General features: G+C 49.7%; 2 protein-coding genes across 2 annotated transcripts; both read left to right on the top strand.

Moving 5' to 3' along the window:
• Positions 1-5,138: 5,138 nt before the first annotated feature.
• Hoxc13 (homeobox C13) lies at positions 5,139-11,292 on the top strand. Its single transcript, XM_032890927.1, is given in 3 exon segments — positions 5,139-5,229; positions 5,232-5,864; positions 11,036-11,292. Coding segments are annotated over 3 exon segments (981 nt in total).
• Positions 11,293-20,682: 9,390 nt separating this feature from the next.
• Hoxc12 (homeobox C12) lies at positions 20,683-22,285 on the top strand. The gene is made up of 2 exons (XM_032890926.1): positions 20,683-21,286; positions 22,047-22,285. Exons 1-2 carry the CDS (start codon positions 20,683-20,685, stop codon positions 22,283-22,285), a joined length of 843 nt encoding a protein of 280 aa, XP_032746817.1.
• Positions 22,286-22,853: the final 568 nt, after the last annotated feature.

Here is a 22,853-nt window from a genome sequence, read left to right as displayed (position 1 = left end):
AAGGGGGGAGGTGTTGAGGGAGGCAAGGGGGACCGAGGGGCCACGTCCTGAAGCCTGGTGCAGAGTGGGAGGAGACATTTGATTAATTTCTTAACTCCGCATTAATTCTTTGAACTTTTTTCCTGTTTTGGGGGCAAGTGCCTGACTAAGATGCTGTCTACTGCCAAAAGAAAAGGAAGTATACATGGTGATGATTAGGAAAGTGTGAGGAAAGAAAAGAAAAGAGTTAGGCATTCATTTGGCAAACTGAGGAAGAAAGAGAGTTGCATCGAAGAAGGCTTCTTGGCAGTTCACCCTGCAAGGGGGTCACCTGGCTTTCTCTGATCCTGCTCAGTTCCACAGGTAAAGTCTGCAGTTGAAGACAGGGTGGATGGGAATTCAGAAGAGTGGAGGTTGCCTACACCTGTACCACTGCATGGATCTCCACTGAATCAGAGAAGGTTTGGAGTGGCCTCAAGCCTCGGCCAGTGCCACAAGTTCTAGTTAGGTAACAGAGAGATGTAGATCTCCCTGACATTTAAAAGGATCTTACATGAAAGCCAAGTTTGAGTTGAAGAATGTAAAATTCTTAAACAAAGAGCAAAGTGAAGCCTCAGCCACCCTGGTCCCATCTCCCCTCAAGCTGGGAGCCAAGGGAGGTTACAGGAATAAAATGGAAGATGCCAGGAAGGCAGCTGCTGCCCAGGAGGTGAGTTCCCAGGCTGGAAGGAAAGGCCCACTGGCCATTCTCTGAAGCCAGGCTCTGAGTGTGGAGAGATAAGAGAAGAGCAGGTTCCTGAGAGATCCAGGGAATATACCTTCCAGAGAGAGGAAGAGAAGAAACAGGGAGTGCAGAGGAGCACCAAGTTTAGCTACTTTCCTTCTTTTCCCTGACAATATTACCCTTTGCAGCCTACCAGGAATTTCTCCCCCAATGTATGGAGCTCCTGTTTCAAACACACATTCACAGGATGCCCCATCCGTAGGCCTTTTCTGATCCCCCAGCCCCTCCCATAATCTTAAACATTCCTTTTTTGCCCTATGTTTGCTATCCTCCACAAATCTCTTCTGTCCTGCTGCCAGAACCTTGGACAGGAAAAACACCTCCAACACTCTATATGAGCCTTATAATGTCCCAGATCTGGGCCAGAATCCAGATCCCATGGTGGTGAAGCTCTTTGTTTTCCTACAGACTCAACCAACCCCCTCCTTTTTTTTTTTTTTTATTAAACTAGTTTTTCCCCCATAAAAGAGGTGGGAGTGGGAGAAACTCTATAGAGTTTCAAGCATACCCCTTACCAATATTGAGGAACCAGGAAAAGTAGGCAAATTGGAAAACCACACTATGCCTAATTTCCAGAGGAAGAAATCTCAGCATTGAATGAAATGCAACTTGGTTTCTCTCATGCAAGCCCCTACTCTAGAATTCTTGCCACATCCAGCACTCGTGTAGGTCAGACTTGCTCCCTCCTCCTACAAATGCTGTGAGTTTACACCTCTGACTTTGTCTTTGATACAGCGGGTCAGAAATTTTACTCCCATACCAACCTAGCCTCAGAAAGACACAGACCACCTGAACTTCTGCTTCCCCGGTATTTTGGTGCTTTTGCAAGTAGACTGGGACAAGCTCGTGAATCGAGTGTGTACACAAACAAACAAGCGTACAAATCCCGACATTTATTTGTAGATAGAGGATTTACACAAAGAGCTTGTGTCTTCATGGACACATTTAGCCTGTGTCCACAGAGAGGCGTGCAAACAGTGCAATACATATCCACCCACATCCCTAAACCCACAGATGGGCTGCACGAGGAGAGAGAACGCTCACACTCGGGAGGGCACACACACACACACACACACACACACACACTTCAAATGAAAAGGCACATTAAGTATATCCTTTATATAAGCTGGGATAACTTAGCTGAAAAGTTGATTCACTGGAGGGCGCAGAGGGCAGAATGTTTCACACAGTTCTCTTTTTGAAAAAGCATCCCGGAATTAGCTGGGTTTCCCGGTGAGGAAGAGGGCCCTTTCTCATTTTCCTTCAGTACATTTAAATGATTCCATCTTTTCTCCTACTTCACTTCTGGGTTGTTTGTTTGATTTTTTTTTTCTCTAAACTTCATCCTGGGCTAATCCCCATCCTTGAAGTGGGGAGGTATGGCAAAATGGTGTGGGGGTGAGCGTTCCAAAGGGAGATTGAAGAGCCCGGCTCATAGGGTGTCATTCGCCTCGAAATGAGATGTAATTACTATGTTTCCAGTGGTGCGTATTCTCCTGGAGTGTTTAATTTGATTTTACTTGTGTCTCAGCGAGATACACATTTTTTTTCAGGGTGCTGGGAAAAGCGACCCCACGCTTAAAGTTAATTAACCAGCAAGGTTTTACTTTCCACGAGATCCGCACACAGGCTGTTCTATGCGTGCCTCCTTCCGTGATCCCTGTGGGCAGAAGAGAGCAGGCACAGAAGCTAAGGGAGTGTGAAGATCTCCCACTCTCGGCGTCCTTAACCCAGACTCTCCCCTCATGGCCTCCCACTCACCCGCATTGCTTTGGGGGGGGCCTACATCTTCAGCAGGTCCTTTGCAAGAAAGAGACTTTGTTTCCCACTATCTTCTTCCCGCTAAATTTTGGCAGAATACCGCCCCTAATAAATGGAATTGTAAAGTTGCCGGGTTAATTAAATCTATATCTCATTGCAATAGGAATAGTTAATGTCTTTATATAAACCTGGGAAAGGATATAGCATTAATTTTATTTATTGTGGGGCCTCCCTACACCTAGTTCCATCCTTCTCAGAGTCCTGGCCTCTACTCTCAAGGGCTGGGGGGAAGTGCCTTTGAATATCAGACGGCTTTAGGCCTCACTAGGAAGGGAGCCACTGGTCCGGCCCTTTGTTTCTCCTAGCAGTCCCACGGCTTGGCTTACGCCCCGTTCTCAATGGGGGCACAGCACTTCACAGAGGAGGAACAATTTCTACAACCCACTGCTAAGAAAACCCAGAGCCCTCCTAGCCACCCAACCCACTCAGCCAGCCCTAGGCAAGGGGGCCAAGTTCACAGGACCCAGTCTAGCCTTGGCCAGACCTTGTTTGTTCTCCTTGGGTTTTTTTGTTTGTTTGTTTTGTTTTTTGTTTTTTTTACCTTGACCTTGGACTCCAGCAGCAGGATTGCCAGTCTCCCAGCCCAGAGGACTCTCAGATAGTCCCCTACTCCGCTTACTCTCCCTGATGAGCCGTCATTCCCCTCAAATATTGATAAGCTGGCCTGCCTGGGTTTCGAGCTTCTTTCTTTTGTGATTTTCTTCTTTGCCATCCCAGTAGGCAGCCTGCTTTCAGAACCCTTGAGGGGACACTTCTGGATGAAGAAGACCACGCTGATAAAATCTCCATTTCTTGTCCTGACCCACCAAGGCCTGGGGCTCTCATCGGCCAGAGACCACCTTCTTCCTTCAGGGTTCTTGAGATAGACTCCAACATTTGCCTCCAATTGAAGGGTCTAGGATTGGTCTTGATGGGTGTTCACGGTTGACAGCCTGTGTGAACGTCAGCACCTAGCACCCAGCATTTAAAACTTGTGGCAGAGAAGGAGGGAGACACTGCAGCCCCTCTCTCTCCCTCTTTATTATTTTTTCCTGCTCTCTCGCTCTTTATTACCTCTTCTCCTCAGGGAGGGGTATGTGTGAAAGGGAGCTTGGCACAATTCCATGGAGATGCCCCTCTGCTAGACTGCTGAGACACTAACCAGTGGGGGGGGGGCAGAAAGAAAATGCGTGTTATAAAATAATTCAGTAACTTGGTGCTAATTTGTTCTTGAAATAGAAGAGAGTTTGAGGACTAAGTACTATGCCTGAACAAGAATGATCCTGAAAGAAAACTGTGGGACCGAGAATGAGGCAGCTTAAACTTAAGCGCTGCCTGGCTCCTTAGGGCTCACCACCCGGTCAGCCCAAGCCATCTAGGCTGGAGGGGACTTGTGCTTGTATGTTTAAGGTGCTCAAGAGTTGCACCTGTCAGAAGTTCCTTTAGAAAGCAGAAGGCTCTTCTCTGCTTTCTACATTCCCTTGCGTGCGTGCACCCACAGAGACTCTTGCAAGAATCTTTCCCTTTGCCCAGTCAGAATCCGCTTCTGTTTCTTTGGGAGTGGGGGGACTCTCCGATATTCCTTTTGCATGCTGAAATGGCAATCTGTCCTTCTGTCCCTCCATTGTCCTCTGCTTCTCGCTGAGTGTATTTCATCATTTCTCTCCCCACATCGTGGATGAAGTCTGCATTTGGGAAATCCTATCTCCCAATCATGTCTGATACCACAGAGAGCCCCTTTTCCAGACAAACTGGGACTTTGGAGAAAGCCGCTGAGATCGGAGTTTTAGACTCTGTTTTCTGTATCAAAGGCTGACTGAGAGGCTCGGTGAGGTTCTTGCCCACCGTGAACTGAAGCTCAGCCTGCTACAGCTGGATCCTTCCTGGCTAGATTATTTACTACTACTACTACTACTGCTGCTGCTGCTGCTGCTGCTGCTGCTGCTGCTGCTGCTGCTGCTACTAAAACTCCAGGTTTGCCTCCATCCTCAGCTCCAAGCCCCAATTTAGAGACTTCGGTAGTCCAAGCCATCTGCTTGAGAACCGGAGCCTCCCAGCCTCGCCTCTCAGTCCAGAGCCTAGGAGGAGGAGCCATTCTCTTCTCCCTAGGTCTCTTTGCGTCGGCCAAATTAAGCCTCTCTGCCCCCCTCCCCTAACAAGAATTGCCTAGGGGGCGTTGCCCCGTCCCTTTAAATCTCCCAACTCTCTCCTCCTTTTCCTTTCCAGAGAGCCAATCAACAAAGTCCTCATTTCTTTCTGCCCCGCCCCATCTCCCGGGGAGGAAACCCCAGGAGACCCAGGCCTAGCGTCACGTGCTGCGGCTGTGGTCACGTGGGAACCAGGGGAGTGCTGTGCAGAGGAGGGCGGGAGCCGCCGGATTTCTTAATGAAGTGTGTCCGCATGCGTAGTGGGAATGCGGCTAGGGAGGGGGAAGCACCGAGGGGGAGGGAAGGAGGAGGGGAGGGGTGGAGAAAGAAGGGAGGAGGGATGGGGGAGGGAAAAAGGGAGCGAGGTGTCTCCCTAGCTCGCTGCCTCTGGCAAGTGGAGTTTTTAAAAAGCTGGAGCAGATCATGTCATGACGACTTCGCTGCTCCTGCACCCGCGCTGGCCGGAGAGCCTTATGTACGTCTATGAGGACAGCGCGGCGGAGAGCAGCAGCGGCGGCGGCGGGGAGGCGGCGGCGCGGGCGGCGCAGGGGCGGCTGCAGCGGGCGAGCCCCGGCAAAGCCCGAGCATGGACGGTCTGGGCGGCAGCTGCCCGGCCAGCCACTGCCGCGACCTGCTCCCGCACCCCGTGTTGGCCCGCCCGCCGGCTCCTCTGGGTGCCCCTCAGGGCGCCGTCTACACGGACATCCCAGCCCCGGAGGCGGCGCGCCAATGCGCCCCACCGCCGGCGCCCCCCACCTCGTCCAGCGCCACCCTGGGCTACGGTTACCCATTTGGGGGCAGCTACTACGGCTGCCGCCTGTCGCACAACGTGAACCTGCAGCAGAAGCCTTGCTCCTACCATCCGGGAGACAAGTACCCAGAGCCGTCGGGCGCCCTGCCTGGTGACGACCTGTCCTCTAGGGCTAAGGAGTTCGCCTTCTACCCCAGCTTCGCCAGCTCCTACCAGGCAATGCCCGGCTACCTGGACGTGTCGGTGGTGCCCGGGATCAGCGGGCACCCGGAGCCGCGTCACGACGCGCTCATCCCTGTTGAAGGCTACCAGCACTGGGCTCTTTCCAATGGCTGGGACAGTCAGGTGTACTGCTCCAAGGAGCAGTCGCAGTCCGCCCACCTCTGGAAGTCTCCCTTCCCAGGTAAGGAAGGGGCTTGAGCGGCGCCGCCACAGCCGCCGCCGCCGCCGCCAGGGACCCCTCCCCGCCCCGCCTGCCCCGCGGCTCCGCGCCTTAGCCACCCCCGCCGTCTGGCCCCGGCGCGCCGGCTCGGCTAGGCTGTCGATGGAGCCGGCCGGGCGAGCTATGCTGAGGAATGCGCTGGGGAAGAAATCTGCTCCGACACGTTCCCCGGAGCTGCCGGGTCCAGAGTGAAGCAATCAGAGGCGCCCGAGCGCCGGCTCGGCTCGGCTCCGGTCGAGAGCTCGCCTCCTCCTCCCCCAGCCCGCTCCAGCCTCATGCAGGGACCCTGGCTCCTAAATCCGCTTCCAGTCAGGAATGGGTTGGGGTTGGGCCTCTGGTGCATTGGAACTTAGTCCATTACCCTCAACCCAGTGGATAGTTGGGATGTGGGGAGAAATAAGTATCTTTACCTTGCCCGAGTCTTCAGGATTTGTCAGCCACCAGATACTATAGCATTAAAATGGGGATCTAATTCGCCAGAGCCTGTAGCGGTGTACAGTGTTTATCTTTTCTTTTTAAATTTAACCATGGATGTTTTATAAGAGCGCAGAAGAGCTAAAAATCTTTGTAGAGGGAATGCGTGAGATTTGAATCCTCTCCTGGGATGCAATTTTTTTTTCTGCTCTGGTCCACAGTTTTAATCCTGTGAATCCACTGCCAAGTCCCTCAAGTAAGAGTTAGTTACTGTCATTCCAGACAGAAAAAGGGAGTTCTAAAACCAGAGGTGGGAGAGGCAGGCCTGAGCTGTGTGGTCCAGGGTCCAGACCACTCTTGTCTGGCTGTGTATGCAAGAAGAGAACACTCTTGTGTCGTTCCTCTGTGGCTGTCTCTAAATTCCATACACTCCCCTCTCCCCAGAGGAGAAAGACCAGCCCAGATTTCCCAAAACTGCATCAGAAGCTCAAGGTCCCACTCTGATCTGAGAAATAAGGATTTGAGGGTCTAGAGAAGCCAGCATTTGGGTCTACCCTCCCTGAACAGAGCTCAGTGGGAGACAGTCCTCTCTTCTGATGGCTCCAAAGATCCTTAGGAGTCCAGAGAAGCCTAAGATAGCTCCCCACTATGCCCAGAAGAAGCCCCCTAGCCTCCCATGCCAGGCCTGGGGTTTTTTCTTTGAAAAGGATCAACCCAAAGACCTCTTTAGAGTGGGCCTGAAATTCCCCTACATCCGGAGTTGGGTGGAGAGGTAGATGGAGAAGACTGATATTACAGAATATAGCAAAAACATTCTGACAAGCAGCACAAGATCACTTGATATAACACAAGTCAGTACCAGAGCTAAACCCACACGAGGCACTCCATTTCTTACTGCCAGGATTGAAGACATGGTTGTGGTACAATGGTATCATACACCACCTTCTCTACATTGACTATAAGATTTTTTTATACCATACAATTTAATTCATGTGAAGCACAGACTGATACATTTCTATAAGGTAGGTTGTTCATATGTAGGCATTCTATAATAAACTTATAGAAACTAGGCTGCCCCTCACTTCTCTAGCTAATAAAACAGAAAGCTTCTTGAATGAAGGTCCAGCAGGAATCCTTGGAGTAGTGGGTCACTGAAGGAGGGCCAATGGACTCGGAATCTGGTGTTCACTCTGCTCGCTGTAGGTAAGAGCTCAGGCCTAGAGCAAAAAGCAATGTCTTTGGAATCAAGAGTGTATCTAAATGAGCTGCTGTGGCTTTCCTGTATAGGCATGTGGGTTGTGTGGTGGGTTGAAGGGAAGCTCAGAATTATCTTTGAGCAAATAAACATCTTAAAGATTCCCAGAAACAAGAACAACACAAAAAACACCCTGCTAAAAATAAACGCTTCCATATCGTTGAAATAAAAAAAAAAAACATACAACCCAATTGAGATTTAATACACTCGCAAATTACAGCGCAGAAGTGTATATAAACCCAGTGTGCTTCCACTGCTCGGAGCTCATGCTCTCCATATAGAAATAGATCCTAGCTAGTGCATCTCAGTGCCTGAAGAGGACCAGGAGGGAGGCAGATGAAAAAGAAATTATCTTCAGACACCCTCCGTCTTCCTACCCACACAGGTCTTTTAGAAGCAGTGAGATTTTTCAGATAACTCTGTCTATGCAATTGTGGTTTGTTCGGCAACATCTAGCCATAAACACCACTGTCTCTCTTCACTGCCTCTGGCTCTGAGAAACCTTACCTATGATAGTCTGGGCTGGTGTGGGAGACGGAGGCAATTGTTCAAAAAGATCTAGATAATTAGAGCTGTGAGGAGTTGTGGCTTCTCTCTCCCAATTATACAGACCCCTGATTCACACTGTTCTCTCTCTCTCTCTCTCTCTCTCTCTCTCTCTCTCTCTCTCTCTCTCTCTCTCTCTCTCACACACACACACACACACACACACACACACACACACACACACACACACACACACACTGTGGTGAGTCTAGCCACCTTTCCTTTTTCACCAAGAAGGGCAGAAATCTAGGAGAGGATCAGAAGGAGGAAGGAAAAGACAGTTCTGAGATAGATAAACAAATGGATGATAGGACAGAACAAACAAACAAAAAACAGTGGGTTTTTGGAGCCCATGCTAGAAGTCTATATTGACAGTCTTTGAATTTGGATTGGAAAGAGCCACTAGCTGAACAGATAGTCCTTCAATCCCAGAGCCTACTAATGAAATAGGCAGGCTTTGGAGCTCCCAGAACAGAAGCCTCTATCCCAAAACAAAGACTGGCAGGAAATTGTTTTCACCCATCTTTGCCTCTCACAGACACTGATTAGATTCCCAGGTACAAACTGGTTAGTGTAGGTGATCTGGGGGTGGGGGCACTAGGGAAGGGAACACTGGGATACTAATAGCCAAGTCCACACCCTAGGTAGGGTAGATGCTCCTCCAAGTCTAAGCTACCAGCTGCTCTCCGGTCTGTGAAGCCCACTTCCTTTCTAGCCAAAACAGCAGACAATGGAAGGTGCTCCTTTGAGAAGCAGAGACAGGAGCTATTGCTCCAGGAGCTCAAAACAACCTGCTGTTCAGTTTGACCCAAGAAAACCTTGGTGGAGTCAATCCTTGACATCCAATGGAGGGAGGGGGAAAAAAATGACCAGCTTAGAGCTTTTAACCAGAATTTTTAGGGTTGTTTTGATTAAATTTCATTAGAAATTTAGAGTTTATGTTTAAGGAGCTACAGAAAGTAAAGTTTTTAAAAATTAGGAAGAGTTAACTGGTTCATTCAAAACTGAAACTCACCCATATCTTCAGTTTGCCCTTCAACAAAGGGGATGTACTAGGAGGTCCCTTTCTCTTTCGACCATTACTCTGACTTGATGTGAAGAGTCAGAGAGTCTAGATTCCAGCTCTATCATTTAAGTCACTTCCCTGCTATGAGCCTCTGGTTTCTAATCTTGTAAAATTCGTTTAATAAAATACAACTGAAGAAACATTCTGGCGAAGGGAGGAGCTCACTATATCACTACTATATTTAGTTCCATCTATAAGAGTAAAACAAATTGAAGATGAGTTATTTAAAACTTTGTCTTGGACCAGAAAAAAAAACTTTTTAACTTGACAGATCCTATCTACTAGACTAAAGTGGCTGGGTTTTGTTTTTGTTTGTTTTTGTTTTTTTCTGGATTAAAAAAAATCTTGGGTGTCAGAGAAACATTGACTAGTTGGATAGATAATTTTCCTGAGAAATTGTCACCAGGAGGGCAGCCTGAGCCACTGGAACCCCTTTCCATTTTCTTCCTGGGTACTTTATTTCTATCTGTATTCTATTGCAATCTCCCTCCCACATCCCCTCCCTGTTTAGTGGGCCATGGTTCTCAGAGAGAGAGAGAGAGAGAGAGAGAGAGAGAGAGAGAGAGAATGAGAGAGAGAGAGAGTCAGGTTCACTGGGAATGGCAGTGTAGTGTAGGGAAGATGCTTCTAGGGTAGGGTATAAAGAAACACTTCAACAGATTCTCTGCTTGCTTGCTGGGGCCATGTCTAATACTTCCAAAGAAACATAAGAATGAAGAAGAGAACTCAGACACTCAGTCCTTATTAGAGTCTACCTGAAGTCCAGCGATGACATAGAAAGCAATAATGGCTGAAATTCACATGCTCTCCCTCATCCTGGCACTATGGCCTTTCACTGCCAAGAGTGCAGATGGGGAATGCCATGCTATTTTGAATTCCTGTGAGATGCTCTAAGCCTGAAGAAACTGGACAAGTGGCGGCTGAAATGGCAAGGGTAGAGCTTAACATAGCTGGGGTGTAGAAGATTTCTTTCAGCTTTCGAAGAACAAAAATAGAAAGATTGGAACAGAATTTTTTTTTTCCTTTTGGTGGAACCCAGGTATGGATCTCCTCTTATGGGGATCCGATTTCCTTACATTGAGCCAGGACCTTCCTCCTTGGGTGATGGAGTGACTGATCCCCCAAGCAGTTTGGCTTCAACTGATAATTTTTTCTCTATGTTGGCAAATCAGACCCATAGTGCAAGGCTAGACTCATCCATGTGCCTGGGCACCTTCAGGCTGAAGGGCCCACTTGACGGTCAGCACCCTTGTAGCTGACACCCTGATTGCTAGGCACTCCTCAAACTTAAGTAAGTCCTTCCCCTGACAAAGGGGAGATTACAGGGTGTAGGAACCCTGTTGTGCTAACTGCAGAATGAAGGAGTTTTTCTAAATACCAGCACTCCTGGCAGGCAGGGGGAGGACGGGGAGCGTAGGATTTAAGGGTCCAAGGTTTCTAATAAAGGGTGTTGTGCAGAGCCATGGTGGAGACTGAGACGAAAGGAGAAATAAATGAATAATACAGATTCTCTTTTTAGTTTTTTTAATGATTTTTTTTATCGTGGATTTTTTTTTGCGTTGTTTTGATTTTCTTTTTAGAACAAGTGCCTTAACATATTATCTTGATTGCTGAGGTTTTTGAGCCCCTTCCCTTAAAGTTTGTACCCAAAAAGTGGCGAGTACCCCAGTGGCCTCATCTTCTCTGTGGCCTTACTAACAGCGGGGGGGGGGTACTTAGAATTAGGGTGTCTCATCTAGCAGTACAGTCTGCCGGCCAGGTTGAGACCCCTGCGGGAACGACAGGCTGCCTCGCATGCATCCCTTAGCCGCCCACCTCACTTGCTCCTGCACGCCTTCTCTCTCCCTCTAGACGTGGTTCCTCTACAGCCTGAAGTGAGCAGCTACCGGCGCGGGCGCAAGAAGCGCGTGCCCTACACCAAGGTGCAGCTGAAGGAGCTAGAGAAGGAGTACGCAGCCAGCAAATTCATCACCAAAGAGAAGCGCCGGCGCATCTCAGCTACCACGAACCTCTCGGAGCGCCAGGTCACCATCTGGTTCCAGAACCGGCGTGTGAAAGAGAAGAAGGTGGTCAGCAAATCGAAAGCGCCTCATCTCCACTCCACCTGACCTTCCTTTCGCCTGCCCTCCTGCCCCGACTATTTATGTCAGTGCTTTGTACCATAACAGAATTCACCCGAAGGACGCTGCACCGGCGCAGACCACTATTTAATCCTACCGAGAAAGAGGAACAGCTCTGCCTTACCCTAGTTCCATCCCACCCCTAATCTCACCGCCCACCCCCCGCCAGTCGGCACCCACTCAGCACCCGCAGCTGTAGAGGTGGGTTCGAACGGGGTGCGAGAGGAAGACTGTCTCTAACCCCCCTGGCCTTGGTGGCTTGTCCCACTAGAAAGCCAAGTGGCCAGGATAGCCCAGTCATTCCTACCAAAGCAGGACTGGGGGATTCCAAATTACTCAATTCTTGCCTCTTCCTGTGTCTCTTATGAAAGACCCTCCTTCCGGGGTGCATGGGCACAGGATCTGGGGAGCTCTTTCTTTCTTTCCTGTTCCCCCTTTTTACTCTCATTCCTGGACTCCATAGGCAAGGTTTCCCCAGTTACGATTGATTTTTCTGTGCATCTTTTAAAAGTCGTGTTAATATTGATGCTAATCCTTAGGGCCTGGCAGTGTAATGTAATTCAAACTAAACTGTTCTCGGAGTTTGTAGATTTGATTTCTTTCTTTCTTTCTTTCTTTCTTTCTTTCTTTCTTTCTTTCTTTCTTTCTTTCTTTCTTTCTTCTCTCTCTCTCTCCCTCCCTCTCCCTCTCTCTCTCTTTCTTTTTCTGTCTGTCTCAACATAAGCTGGAGTTGGTGCAGCCCCTAGCCACATCCTAACCCAGAAATGATTCTCGGGAGGTGCCTTTGACCCCACTGCCTCCTCTGCGTTGCACTCTTAGTCCTGTGGAAAATCCAAGGAGGTCAGAACAACTCCAGCCACCAATGCTAAATGTGGCTCCTGTCTCTTTCTCTTTCGTGGAGAGGTTGGGAATTAGGCCAGGCGTAAAAATCAGAACTTTTTATAAACTTCTTTAAAGGAGATAGAGGGTGGGTTCCCCAGAAGATCTTCAGTCATATCTCTACATGAGCAACAGCAGATAGTGGAGAAGAGAGACCATACGCTTTCATTTTTCACTGATTTCCTAAGCCTAGCTTGAGGAGCTGATCAAGGAGGGGTGAAATCATGGGTCCTGGGTAAACCAGCTAAATGTAGCCGCTGCCTAATTTCTCCCTCCTCAAAAAGCCAACTTGGTGCTGTGGGGGTCCCCTCACCTCTTCCCTTCCCACTGGCTCATTACAAAACAGTGTTCTTTTGAAATGTCCATCTGAAATAGGCTCTTCTTTTTTTTAAATGTTGTGTATCTGTATATAGTATTGTGATGTCCGAATGACAATGTATTGAATGCAAAGAAGAAGAAAAAAACCCACAAACTCGTTTTTAAAATAAAATATCCTTTTGTTTTTGGCCTTGATTTTATTGCACGGGTTCCTTCTGAAGCCTTTCTTTGCTGGCTCTTCAGGGCAGGCTACTATAGCCCAATCCAGTCAGAAAGGGCCAGGGAATATAAACATCACCTGCAACACTGGGTCCCCAACTCTTATTTCTCTCCAGTAAAGTTTGCAGGCATTTGTGTTGCCTGTTCTATTTAGATAAGAGAACTCCCCATCCTTAATACCCAACTTAGATGAATTTATGTTGGGAGAGGGAAAGGCGTGATCTCAGCTGAAAAAGCCTGAAAGTGGGTAAGTGAGAAAAGTTCACTGCTTAATGACTTGTGAGTAGACTGGTGGCAGAGCTCTTGGGCTTGCTAACGATGGGGGGGTCTGGTTCTAAGGTATTCGAGGGGTAGCATCTTGGCTGAGAGATGACTGGAACAATGATAGCAATAGTAGAGGTGATAGGTACTCACCTTAGGCTCCTGTCGTCCTACTTCCCCTGGGGTCCACAGCCAGTTCAGGCCTGGGGTTAGGATTGAAGTGGTCTTAGCACAGTTTGACAGAAGCAGCTTAGAGCTCAGCTTTTCCAGGCTGTACTCATTTCTTTGTCCCGTCGACTTAAACAGAGAGGTCTGAATGCCAGGATCCCTTGAGCCTCCAATTTGTCAGGCCAGTTCCATTTTTATTTCTCTAGAATTCCTAAGAACCCTTGTCTTCCAGGAGGTCTGGAGTCTGTAGATGGTGCCACTAATTTGTTTTCCTTGTCGCATCTGTGCCTATCTCCCTATCTGGTCGAGTTAATGAGATCGTTAAGTTGTCAGGTTAAGAGACTTTTAAAAAGCAATATAGCCTAAAACAATGTTATCTCAGATTAAATCTTTACTGCAGCAATTTTTATCTATATATGATTTTTTTTTCCCTCTCCTGAGACGCAGAAAGACTGGAGGCATCAGGTTGGAAATCGGAGTTTGTCTTTCCGGCTCCCTTTGCCTGATGGGACTGAAGCTTTTAAGTTTTAATGTTAATAATTTTTTTTGTGGGGGAAACACACACACACACACACACACACACACACACACACACACACACATCTGAGAGAGACAAAGAACTTGAAGAATTCACCCTCCATGGAGTCTATACTACTGAAGCAACTGCTAGTCTCATTCTACACTGAGTATAGAGAACCACATACCGGGCAGGGAAGATTTGAAAGGGAATAGGCGAATCCCATAGAAACAAGAGTCACTATTAATTTTATGTCCCTTTCTCTCCCCACCAACAAACCCAATCTCTTTTCAAAAGCCCCCAGACCTCTCCTAAGGAAAAAAAAGTTGTTTATACAGAGAAAGGATTCAAAGGGAGAGGAAACTTAGGAATTTTCCAGTAGGTTCTTCAAATCTCTTAGTCACTGCAGTCATCCAGGTCCTCCTATAACAAAAACTTTGTAGACACAATGCAAGCTGAAGAGTTCAAGATAATTTTATGTCCCAGAGAGCCCTCTACATGTGCACACAAACCACACTTAATCAAAGGGTCAAGTCTTAGCTGGTAAGGTGGCACACCTGAAGTCCGGCTCTACCATAACCCTAACCCTAACCCTAGTTGATTGATAGAAGTTGAGGATCCAGCTAGGCAACAGAACCAGATGACCCTTTCATTTGGAAAAATAGTCTTTCTATGAGGAAGGGACCCTCCTAAGCTCCTAGACAGGGATGAAAAGAAAAAAAAAAAAAGCCTTGTGTGGGCTCCTAAGGACACACTAGGGTGCTGGGAAGGCAAGCCAGAATTGCAGGCATTCTGTGTGTCTATGTGGCCAGTGTGCCCCTGTGTGTCCAGGGTTCTTCGTATTTTCAAACACTCAACCAAATATATCAGATTGGTTTTTTTTTTTTTTTTTGAGGAGTATCACACCTCGGAGATGCGCCTCTAATCAGAGTATATAAATATTGTATAAAACTCTGTGATCTTGTGTTCTGGGGAAGCAACAATGGAAAATTTATTCTTTCCTTGGTTCTTTCCTTCTTTAAAGAGGTAACACTCTCTTGGGGGATATGCCCCCATGCCCTTGAGCAGTGGAGACTGTCCTCCTGCTCTGTGTGTGTGGTTGTTGTTGCTATTGTTGTTGTTGTTGCTGTTAGCACACTCATCTCAAGCTGTAGAGTAATTTTGTCTTTATTTAGACCTATTAAAGCAAAGCTTCCTCTTCAAAGACAGTCTCCTAAGATTCTAGTTGGAGTAGGTGGTGCAGGCTAACATAAGGGCACCAGAGCGTGGCAGCAAAGGGCTGTGAACACAGAGGTTTCCTCCTTGGGAACAGAAGGTCCAGTTCTTATAATTTCATGGCACTCTCAGCTTTTCAAAGCCCCCCAGGCCCTAGGACTACTGAGGTTTCATAGTACTCTCCTTTGAGGGTCACTTTGCTGTGATGCCAGGTACAGTTGGGTCGAGTCTTTCGGTGTTAGAAGAGAAAAGACCTTCTCTCCCTTCATTATTCCCATCTAGGGCTAAAACAATGGTCCTTTCCCAGCAAAAGTCCCAGAGTCAGGAACCCACCTTAGAGAACAAGGCCAGCAACTCTCTCAGCAGATCCTTCCATGACTGCTTGGGAGACCATCTTCTGAGTTTGATCCACTTGCATAAGTCATCAGTGGGGACCGGGGTGAAGTGATGAGCTAAAACCCCGTGTAGATGCATAGCAATGTCATCTCTGTAAAAGACCCTTTTACTGGGGCTGGGATTCTTGTAACAGCCCCCTCTGCGTATCCATCACGTTCAAATGAGAATTCTTCCACTCAGAACCCGCCTGAGTCCTGGCATCAGAGCCCACCTTCAAGAAAACTCCAAGAGCAGATGTGTGTCAGATGCACCGTAGTGGAGAGTTGAGGGACCCTGGGGACCGAAGGGCTTCTGGGAGGGGGAGGAGAAGAAGGAGGGGACCAGAGCTTTTTCACAACCAACCAGACTCTTCCTCTTTTAGCCTTGACCGTGACTAGGTCTTTCTGACCTTGACATCACAGGATTACCGGGAAAGGGGGGGAGGGTGGAAAAGGCCTTGATCTTCCGGTGGCCAGAAAAAAGGGAGGGCCGCTTGCCCCCTAGACACGCCATCCCTCTTCCCGCCGGAGCCCTCCGCCTCTGTTTACACACAGAGGAGGTGTCGTCTCCAGTCTAGACAGGGGCGCTAATAACGCCCATAAAAGGCAGCCTCTCCAGAGAGGTTCTGGTAACTCAGCTCCTGCTCGCCTGCAGCTGACTTGCTCCCTCCGCCTCCTGAGCCCCGCCCCTCAGATACCTTGGGAGCCCCTGGGAAGCCTTGCAGTGTGGGGGAGATTCAGAAGGTTTCTAGAGGCTGATAACCTCTACCCCTCGCCCTTCTGAGCCTCTTCAGTCTCCAACGGTAAGTGGATCCCTGGGCTCCTAGGCCAGCGAGTGTGTGTGTGTGGGGGGGGGTAGTAACAGAACATTTTCTCACCCCCTCCAACAACCTCCTGTGCTTAATTCTCTAATCTGAAACGTACCCCAATCTCAGAACTGGTACTGGGACGCTGGGTTTTTGGAAACAACTGCGCAGCTGCGTTTGGCAGAACCTAAGGATATCTCTGTCCTTTGCAGGACTGGGCCTAGCCAGTGGACACTATCCTATCGTGGACAAAAGGCCAGCCTAAGGAGAGAGGGTACTCGGAGCAGTACTCCCATCCTCTCCTCAACCCAGCTTTGAGGTGCGTGAGAGCAGGCCTGAGGTTCCCCCACCCCCCACCCCCCACCCCCGCCTTTACAGTAGCGGTGGGTGTGGCATTTATAAGCATGTTTTTCTTTTTTTTTTTTTTTTTAAACTGGTCCCTACACCTTTCCTGACACTCAGTAATTCACTAGGCGAGGAGATCCTCTGCTGGTGGAGGGGGAAAATGTCCGAATTGGCAGTCTTTAACTGTTATTTAACTGTTAGCACTACAGGAAAACCTCAGAGAAAATAAGGGGAGATCTCTTTCTCTCTCTCTCATGGGGTAGCTCATGATGGGGAGTCTTCCAAATGTTCACTCCTGGGGACGATCACCACCTCAGTTTTCTGATTGAAAAGTGAGCTAGGACCTTTTGTTGGAGGGAAAACCTAGAGGAGCCTGAGCCTAAACGCTTGAGCTTCTAGGGTTAGTCCAAGTCTCCACTTCCAAGCTGCTAGAAAGCAGCAAATCTCCCAGTTTGATGCTTTGGTTGGGGTCACTTGCAGGAATGGTGGAAGCCAGATGGACTCCATCCCCTAGAGGAACCAGTGAAGAGTCCAATTAGGGGAGAAAGAACCCTCCCTCTACCCCATCCTGTAGCCTTGTCTGAATGTGGAAAAGGTCCATCCCAAGCCGGAATGGTCCCAAAAGGACCAGACTTAGAGTGGGGGACAGACAGTGCATGGAGAGAGACCCTCCCCAGTCTTCATTTTTCTTCTTAACAGAGCTATGCTTACACCCCTACAGGGGCCCAGGCCTGCCTCATTTGCATATGCAGTGAGCCCCTTTCTGAAAACTACTAGGCAGTGACCTTGAACAGGTTCTCATGGCATCAGCTCACCAAAGAGAAGGCAAAATCGAACCAAATAGTTCTCAGTTTAGGGTTAGCAGTAGAGTCCAAATGCATCTGCGTCACAGGCACTAGAGCCTGTGGAGATTTTATAACTAACTTATGGCGGGCCCTGCTGCTGTAAAGACTGAAGATTAGCTTCAGGAATGGACGCACAGAGAAGGTGTGGGAAGGTAGAGGGTCATCCTGCAGGTACACGATCCTGAAGGAGGCTAGCTGAATCTCTTGGGTGTTCATGAAAAACCTTGGACTATATTCTTGCCTTCAGCTTTAATTAACCCCTGAGTTAATGAACGTGGCATAGCTCAGTCTGCCCAGCTGTGGCGGAAGCCAATGGCCTAGCAGACATGCCACCCCCTTCGAGCCTCACGATTTGATGGATGTGCGGGAGAGCTCCGAAGCATCACTTGTTCGCTGTCGGCCGACGGTGATGATTTTTTGCGATGATGGAGTGCCGGTGGATTGAACCAGACTAAAAGCAGAATCTCCTGGACTGCCAGAATCCTCCTGGTTCCCTCACTTAGCCTCAGCCGGCACTTGGGGAACAGCTCTTGAGGAACTGGATTTAGAGTCAAAGTTTCGCACCCTAGCCTCCCGCCGGTCCCGGGCATCCAGGTTGGGAGTGGAGGTTTTTTGTTGTTGTTGTTGTTGTTCGAGCCCGGTCCTGAAACCCAGCGGCTATGTTGCTTTGTGCTGCCGGTTACCTAGAGGCATGCAGAGCTATCGCCATGCTCGGGGAAACTAGACCCTTAGGTTGCCTGGGTCCTCAGAGGGGCCCTGAAAACCGCTAAATTTACACTCTTGGAGAGGAGGACTCTGGAGACAGGGATTTTGCTAAGGGTGGTCAGCGGCTCTCTTTGACAGAAATTAGCATGTGTTGCACTGAAGGAAGAGGGGTTTATGCGTGAGTCTGTATGCCAAGTCTGAAACCTAAAGGTGATGGTTTTGTCAGGATCAAATCGGGCTGAGAGAAAGCCACGTCTGAAGAAGAAAGCCCCCTCAAGCCGTTCTTATCCCCCCTCCCGCTCCGCGCAACCAACCCCACCCCCAGCGCTGCATCTGCCGCCCCGTGGCTGCTGCTCAGAGGTCTGACCCCGGAGAGCGGGGAGAAAAGCCCAGGGCCTGAGATTTTTGAGCTGCGGAAAGATGGGGAGAAGCTAAGACCTTCCTCTCGGGGTCCCTTTTTCGCGGAGATTAGCATAGTAGGAAGGGAGTCTAAAATGGGGAGAAGACTCCACTCAACAAAGGCAGACGGCAAAGCCAGCTCACATCCCTCACACCAACAATAGCGGCAGAGCGCCGAGGCCTGGAGAGCTTGGGCGTAGACCTTGCTGCCAAGCGTAGTGTGCTGATTGAAATCTGTAATATTGAGATCACATCGCCTTTATCTTTATGACCAAAATGACCCCCAGATAATTTTTAAACCAGATGCTCATGTGCAATCAATGAGTCTTGAAAAATGGAGAAATGGATGAAATTCAGAAATTTCATCTGTAGCTGAGGGATACTCTGCAGCCTTACAGCCCTTAATCAATTACGCACAAAGGGGTGGGGGGCACTGTAGACCCAGTCTTCTGGTTCTGAGTGAAGGTTGACTGCAGAGGCTGGCATCCCAGGGGCACGACCTCCGTGGTTCCAGAGTGGGTCAGGCGCTGGGCGGGCTCCTGGGGGCGGGTGGGGCCAAGCAGGCTGCCAGGAAGGCTCGGGCTGTGAGGAAGGAGAACCGGCCAAGCGGGGCAAGGGGCGGGCGCCAAGCTGCGGGCCGCTAGCTGCGCGGGGCAGGGCGGCGCCCGCGGGGACACATTTCTGTCGGAGTGAGCAGCTATGGTTTGGGATATGAAATCGCTCCGGGAGCGGTGGAATTCGAAGAATCTGCTTTTCTTTCCGCCGAGTCCTGTAGAGGAGAGAGGGGCGGGAGAGAGAAGAGCGGAATGAGAATCTCCTGCGATTCTGTCTGCGTTTTGTGGCATCAGCTATCGGCTATTTTCCAGAATTCTTTCATTCTCTCTCTCTCTCTCTCTCTCTCTCTCTCTCTCTCTCTCTCTCTCTCTCTCTCTCTCTGTATGCGCGCGATACTCTAATAAAAATCGTCACAATCTTTTTAACGCGTATACATTGCCAAACTGTTTATTCAACCTTGGACAGCTAAGGCTCAAAATAAGGAGAGATGGTGAGTGTCTCTTTGCTATAACCCTAATAAAATGTATTTGAGCTAGTTCTTCTCTTGATGAGCTGTTCCGCCGGTGCCCCAGTTGAGATTCCCAATGTTGACCCGCAGATGTCCATTATAGTCAACAGTCAGCGCTAGGTTCCCAGGCTTTTCTGGAAGGGGCATCATAAATAAAAACCTGAGTCTTCGACCGGATATTTCTCCGTGTTTCCCCCTCACTCTTGTCCCACCTCAGAAGGCAACTCACCCCTGGCCTCTGAGCTGCTCCATAACGGCCCCACGGCCAGCCTGCAGGTTGTGGGGTAATCTCCTTTGCTGTATCTTTCAGGCTAGCCAGTTTCTACTGGACTGACAGTCTCCTGTCATAAAGACCAGGAGATTCTTAGAAGCTCCCAGTACCTAGAAGTCACAGCCGAAAAGTAGTTCAAGCTGCCCCTAGATTTTCAAGAGCAGGCAAATAGGTCTGCACTGAGCACCTTCATTCTCTCTTCTCTTTGCCATCAGTTCTTCCTCTATCGATGCAGGCTAAGATGTTAGGGGTACAGAAGAGATAGACTCATCAATCCCCCCTAAACCTTTCTTGAGCGAAAGAACCTCAAGCATCTTTTCATATCCCAAGAAGAAAATGCCATGGAGACAACGCAGCAGCCCTGGCAGGGCTGAGAGATAGCTGCAGGGAAACCTGTTCTCACCCCCACTTCGCCTCTACTGTAAATAAACCCTGAGCCAAAGGGCTCATCCGTCTCCTTAAACAGCCAGTAAACTTTATATGACACAATATCTAATAGTAATTTATTGGGGAGATATTGTAAATTCCAACGGTTTTAGTTAATAAAGGAGCTAATTAAAGAGGGACGGGCTGTACTCGGCCAGCTGTTGGTGATAAGATAATACATCTGGGGAGGGGTACAGGGTGCAGAGGTGTGTATGTGCGGATATTTTTGGCGTCGCGCTTTTTTTTTTTTTTTTTTTGGTTTCGCCCCGTGTCGAGCGAGCGATCGCTTCCCCGTCTGCGTTAAGGTTTTATATGATTTTTAAAAAACCAGAATCCAACGAATAAATCTGTTCCTGCCTTTCGTTCCTCCATCCCCACCCAGGATTGGGGAAGGGGGAAGTTAGAGTTGGTGTGGGGAATGTGGGTGGGGGGTTCGGTTGTCCCCACCCCTCCCCCTGGCGGTAGCGCCCACGTGAGTAGGGCGGCCAATGGGTGACTGGTGCAGGTTTAACTATGTTTAATGTCAGATAGCAATAAAGTAGAAGCTGCCGGTCGGGCCCCGCGGAAATGGGCGAGCATAATCTCCTGAATCCTGGGTTTGTGGGGCCGCTGGTGAATATCCACACGGGAGACACCTTCTACTTCCCCAACTTCCGCGCGTCAGGGGCGCAACTCCCGGGGCTGCCTTCGCTGTCCTACCCACGCCGCGATAACGTGTGCTCGCTGCCCTGGCCGTCGGCCGAGCCGTGCAATGGCTACCCGCAGCCCTATCTCGGCAGTCCGGTGTCTCTCAACCCGCCTTTTGGCCGCACGTGCGAGTTGGCTCGCGTGGAGGATAGCAAGGGTTACTACCGAGAGCCCTGCGCTGAGGGTGGCGGCGGGGGCCTAAAGCGGGAGGAGCGCGGGCGCGAACCCGGAGCGGGACCCGGGGCAGCGCTGCTGCAGCTGGAGCCGTCGGGGCCACCTGCGCTCGGCTTCAAGTACGACTACCCAGCGGGCGGCGGCGGTGGCGACGGCAGCACGGGACCCCCCCACGACCCACCCTCGTGTCAGTCATTGGAATCTGACTCCAGTTCATCCCTACTCAACGAGGGCAATAAGGGCGCCAGTGCTGGCGACCCTGGCTCTCTGGTTTCTCCGTTGAACCCAGGCGGCGGGCTCTCAGCCAGCGGTAAGGACCCCAACCCACTTGTGCGGCTTACTCTGACAGGACGTCTTGCTAGTTTGGGCAGGGGAGGCCTGAACTGGAACTGCCTAGGGTGACAGAATGTGTGGTGAGCTAGGGCTTCTTTTAAAAAGAAGTGTGTGTGTGGGGGGGAGCCCTATAAACATGTAAATATCCCCCATAAAAGACCTGGAGAGATTTCCTAGTGGCTGTAGGGGGCAGGGAGCTCCAGAAAACCGGGATCCTGACGGGGACTTCCCCAAGCCTAAGGGTAAAGAGGTGGAGAAGGAGATTCCATTCCCAGTTTCCAGGGTGCCTTTCATTCTGCTTAGCCAGAGGCCTCCGTTACTCACAGTTCTTACTTTAAGAAACATAACCAAAATGATTTACTTTTCACCGCCCTCCCACATCTTTTCTAACTGATGGGATCTGTAGTCCCAGAAGTTGTAAGGGCCAGGACATTTTAATAATGATGACGATGGTGGTGGTGGTGATAATTTGAAAGAATTGAGATAGGAATATTAAAAATCTGTATACTATTTTGGAAGGTAGTGTTGGGGCACAGAGTAAAAGCGTGTGGGGGGGGGACTTGATGGAGTGATGGTTTGGTGAAATTGGTCTGGGTAAAGGCTTTCAGGATGAGAAGGGAAAGGAGTGACCTGGTCTGGGTGTGGGGCTAGGGTAAAAGGGTCTGGGAAAGGGCCCAGGGCACTGAGCCAGTCACCCCCTGATCCTCTAGCCAACCCTGCGGTTCATCTCTACCCAGGCGCGCCCTGGTACCCGATCCACAGCCGCTCGCGAAAGAAGCGCAAGCCGTATTCGAAGTTGCAGCTGGCTGAGCTGGAGGGCGAGTTTCTGGTCAACGAGTTCATCACACGCCAGCGTCGGAGGGAACTCTCGGACCGCTTGAATCTTAGTGATCAGCAGGTCAAGATTTGGTTCCAGAACCGGAGAATGAAAAAGAAAAGACTTCTGCTGAGGGAGCAAGCTCTCTCCTTCTTCTAGGGAGCCAGGACATGAGTGCTAGCCCCAGACTGAGCTTGCCTTGGTGGAGCAAGAGGGGGCGCAGCCTGGGACACAGTCCCGCTTACAACGCCAGGCCTTCTGGCAGGCCCTCCCCGGACGTCTCTTGTCTGTTTTGTTCGTGGTTCCCTCCCACACACACACACACACACACACACCCAGCAGGCCCTGCGGGTCCCTGAAAAAAAAAAAGGGAATAAACCTAGCCAGAGAAGTCAGAAGCCCAGGCAGGAGAGACAAGGGCAGGCTAGGACACTGGGCAGGGGTAGTTTATTTGAGGCAGGACTGGAGTTGCTGTGCCTCCCGCTGAGGTTATGGGGAAGCAGTGGCCCAGACACTTATTCGCACCCTTCCACCACTTCCCTTTCTGGTCTTAAGTCTCTATACTTGAAGGAGCAGACAAGGTTGATGATAGTGGGACCAAGGTGCCCAAACTCATAATTGATGGCGTTGAGAGGTGGGAGCTACAACAGAGAGGATCCGAGGACAGAGTTAAAGGCGAGGGTAGAGAGCTGTGGCAGGCTTAGAGGAAGCTAGGGGACCAAGAAGG

This window comes from Rattus rattus, chromosome 1, assembly GCF_011064425.1.
Source record: "Rattus rattus isolate New Zealand chromosome 1, Rrattus_CSIRO_v1, whole genome shotgun sequence".
Lineage (NCBI taxonomy): Eukaryota > Metazoa > Chordata > Mammalia > Rodentia > Muridae > Rattus > Rattus rattus.
Note: the sequence above shows the minus strand (reverse complement) of the source record. Positions and strands in the feature narration are given on the sequence as shown.

Coding starts and splice junctions, on each gene's coding strand:
- Hoxc12 (XM_032890926.1), top strand. CDS start 20,683: ATGGGCGAGCATAATCTCCTGAATCCTGGGTTTGTGGGGCCGCTGGTG. Junction 21,287..22,046: donor CGGCGGGCTCTCAGCCAGCG/GTAAGGACCCCA, acceptor ATCTCTACCCAG/GCGCGCCCTGGTACCCGATC.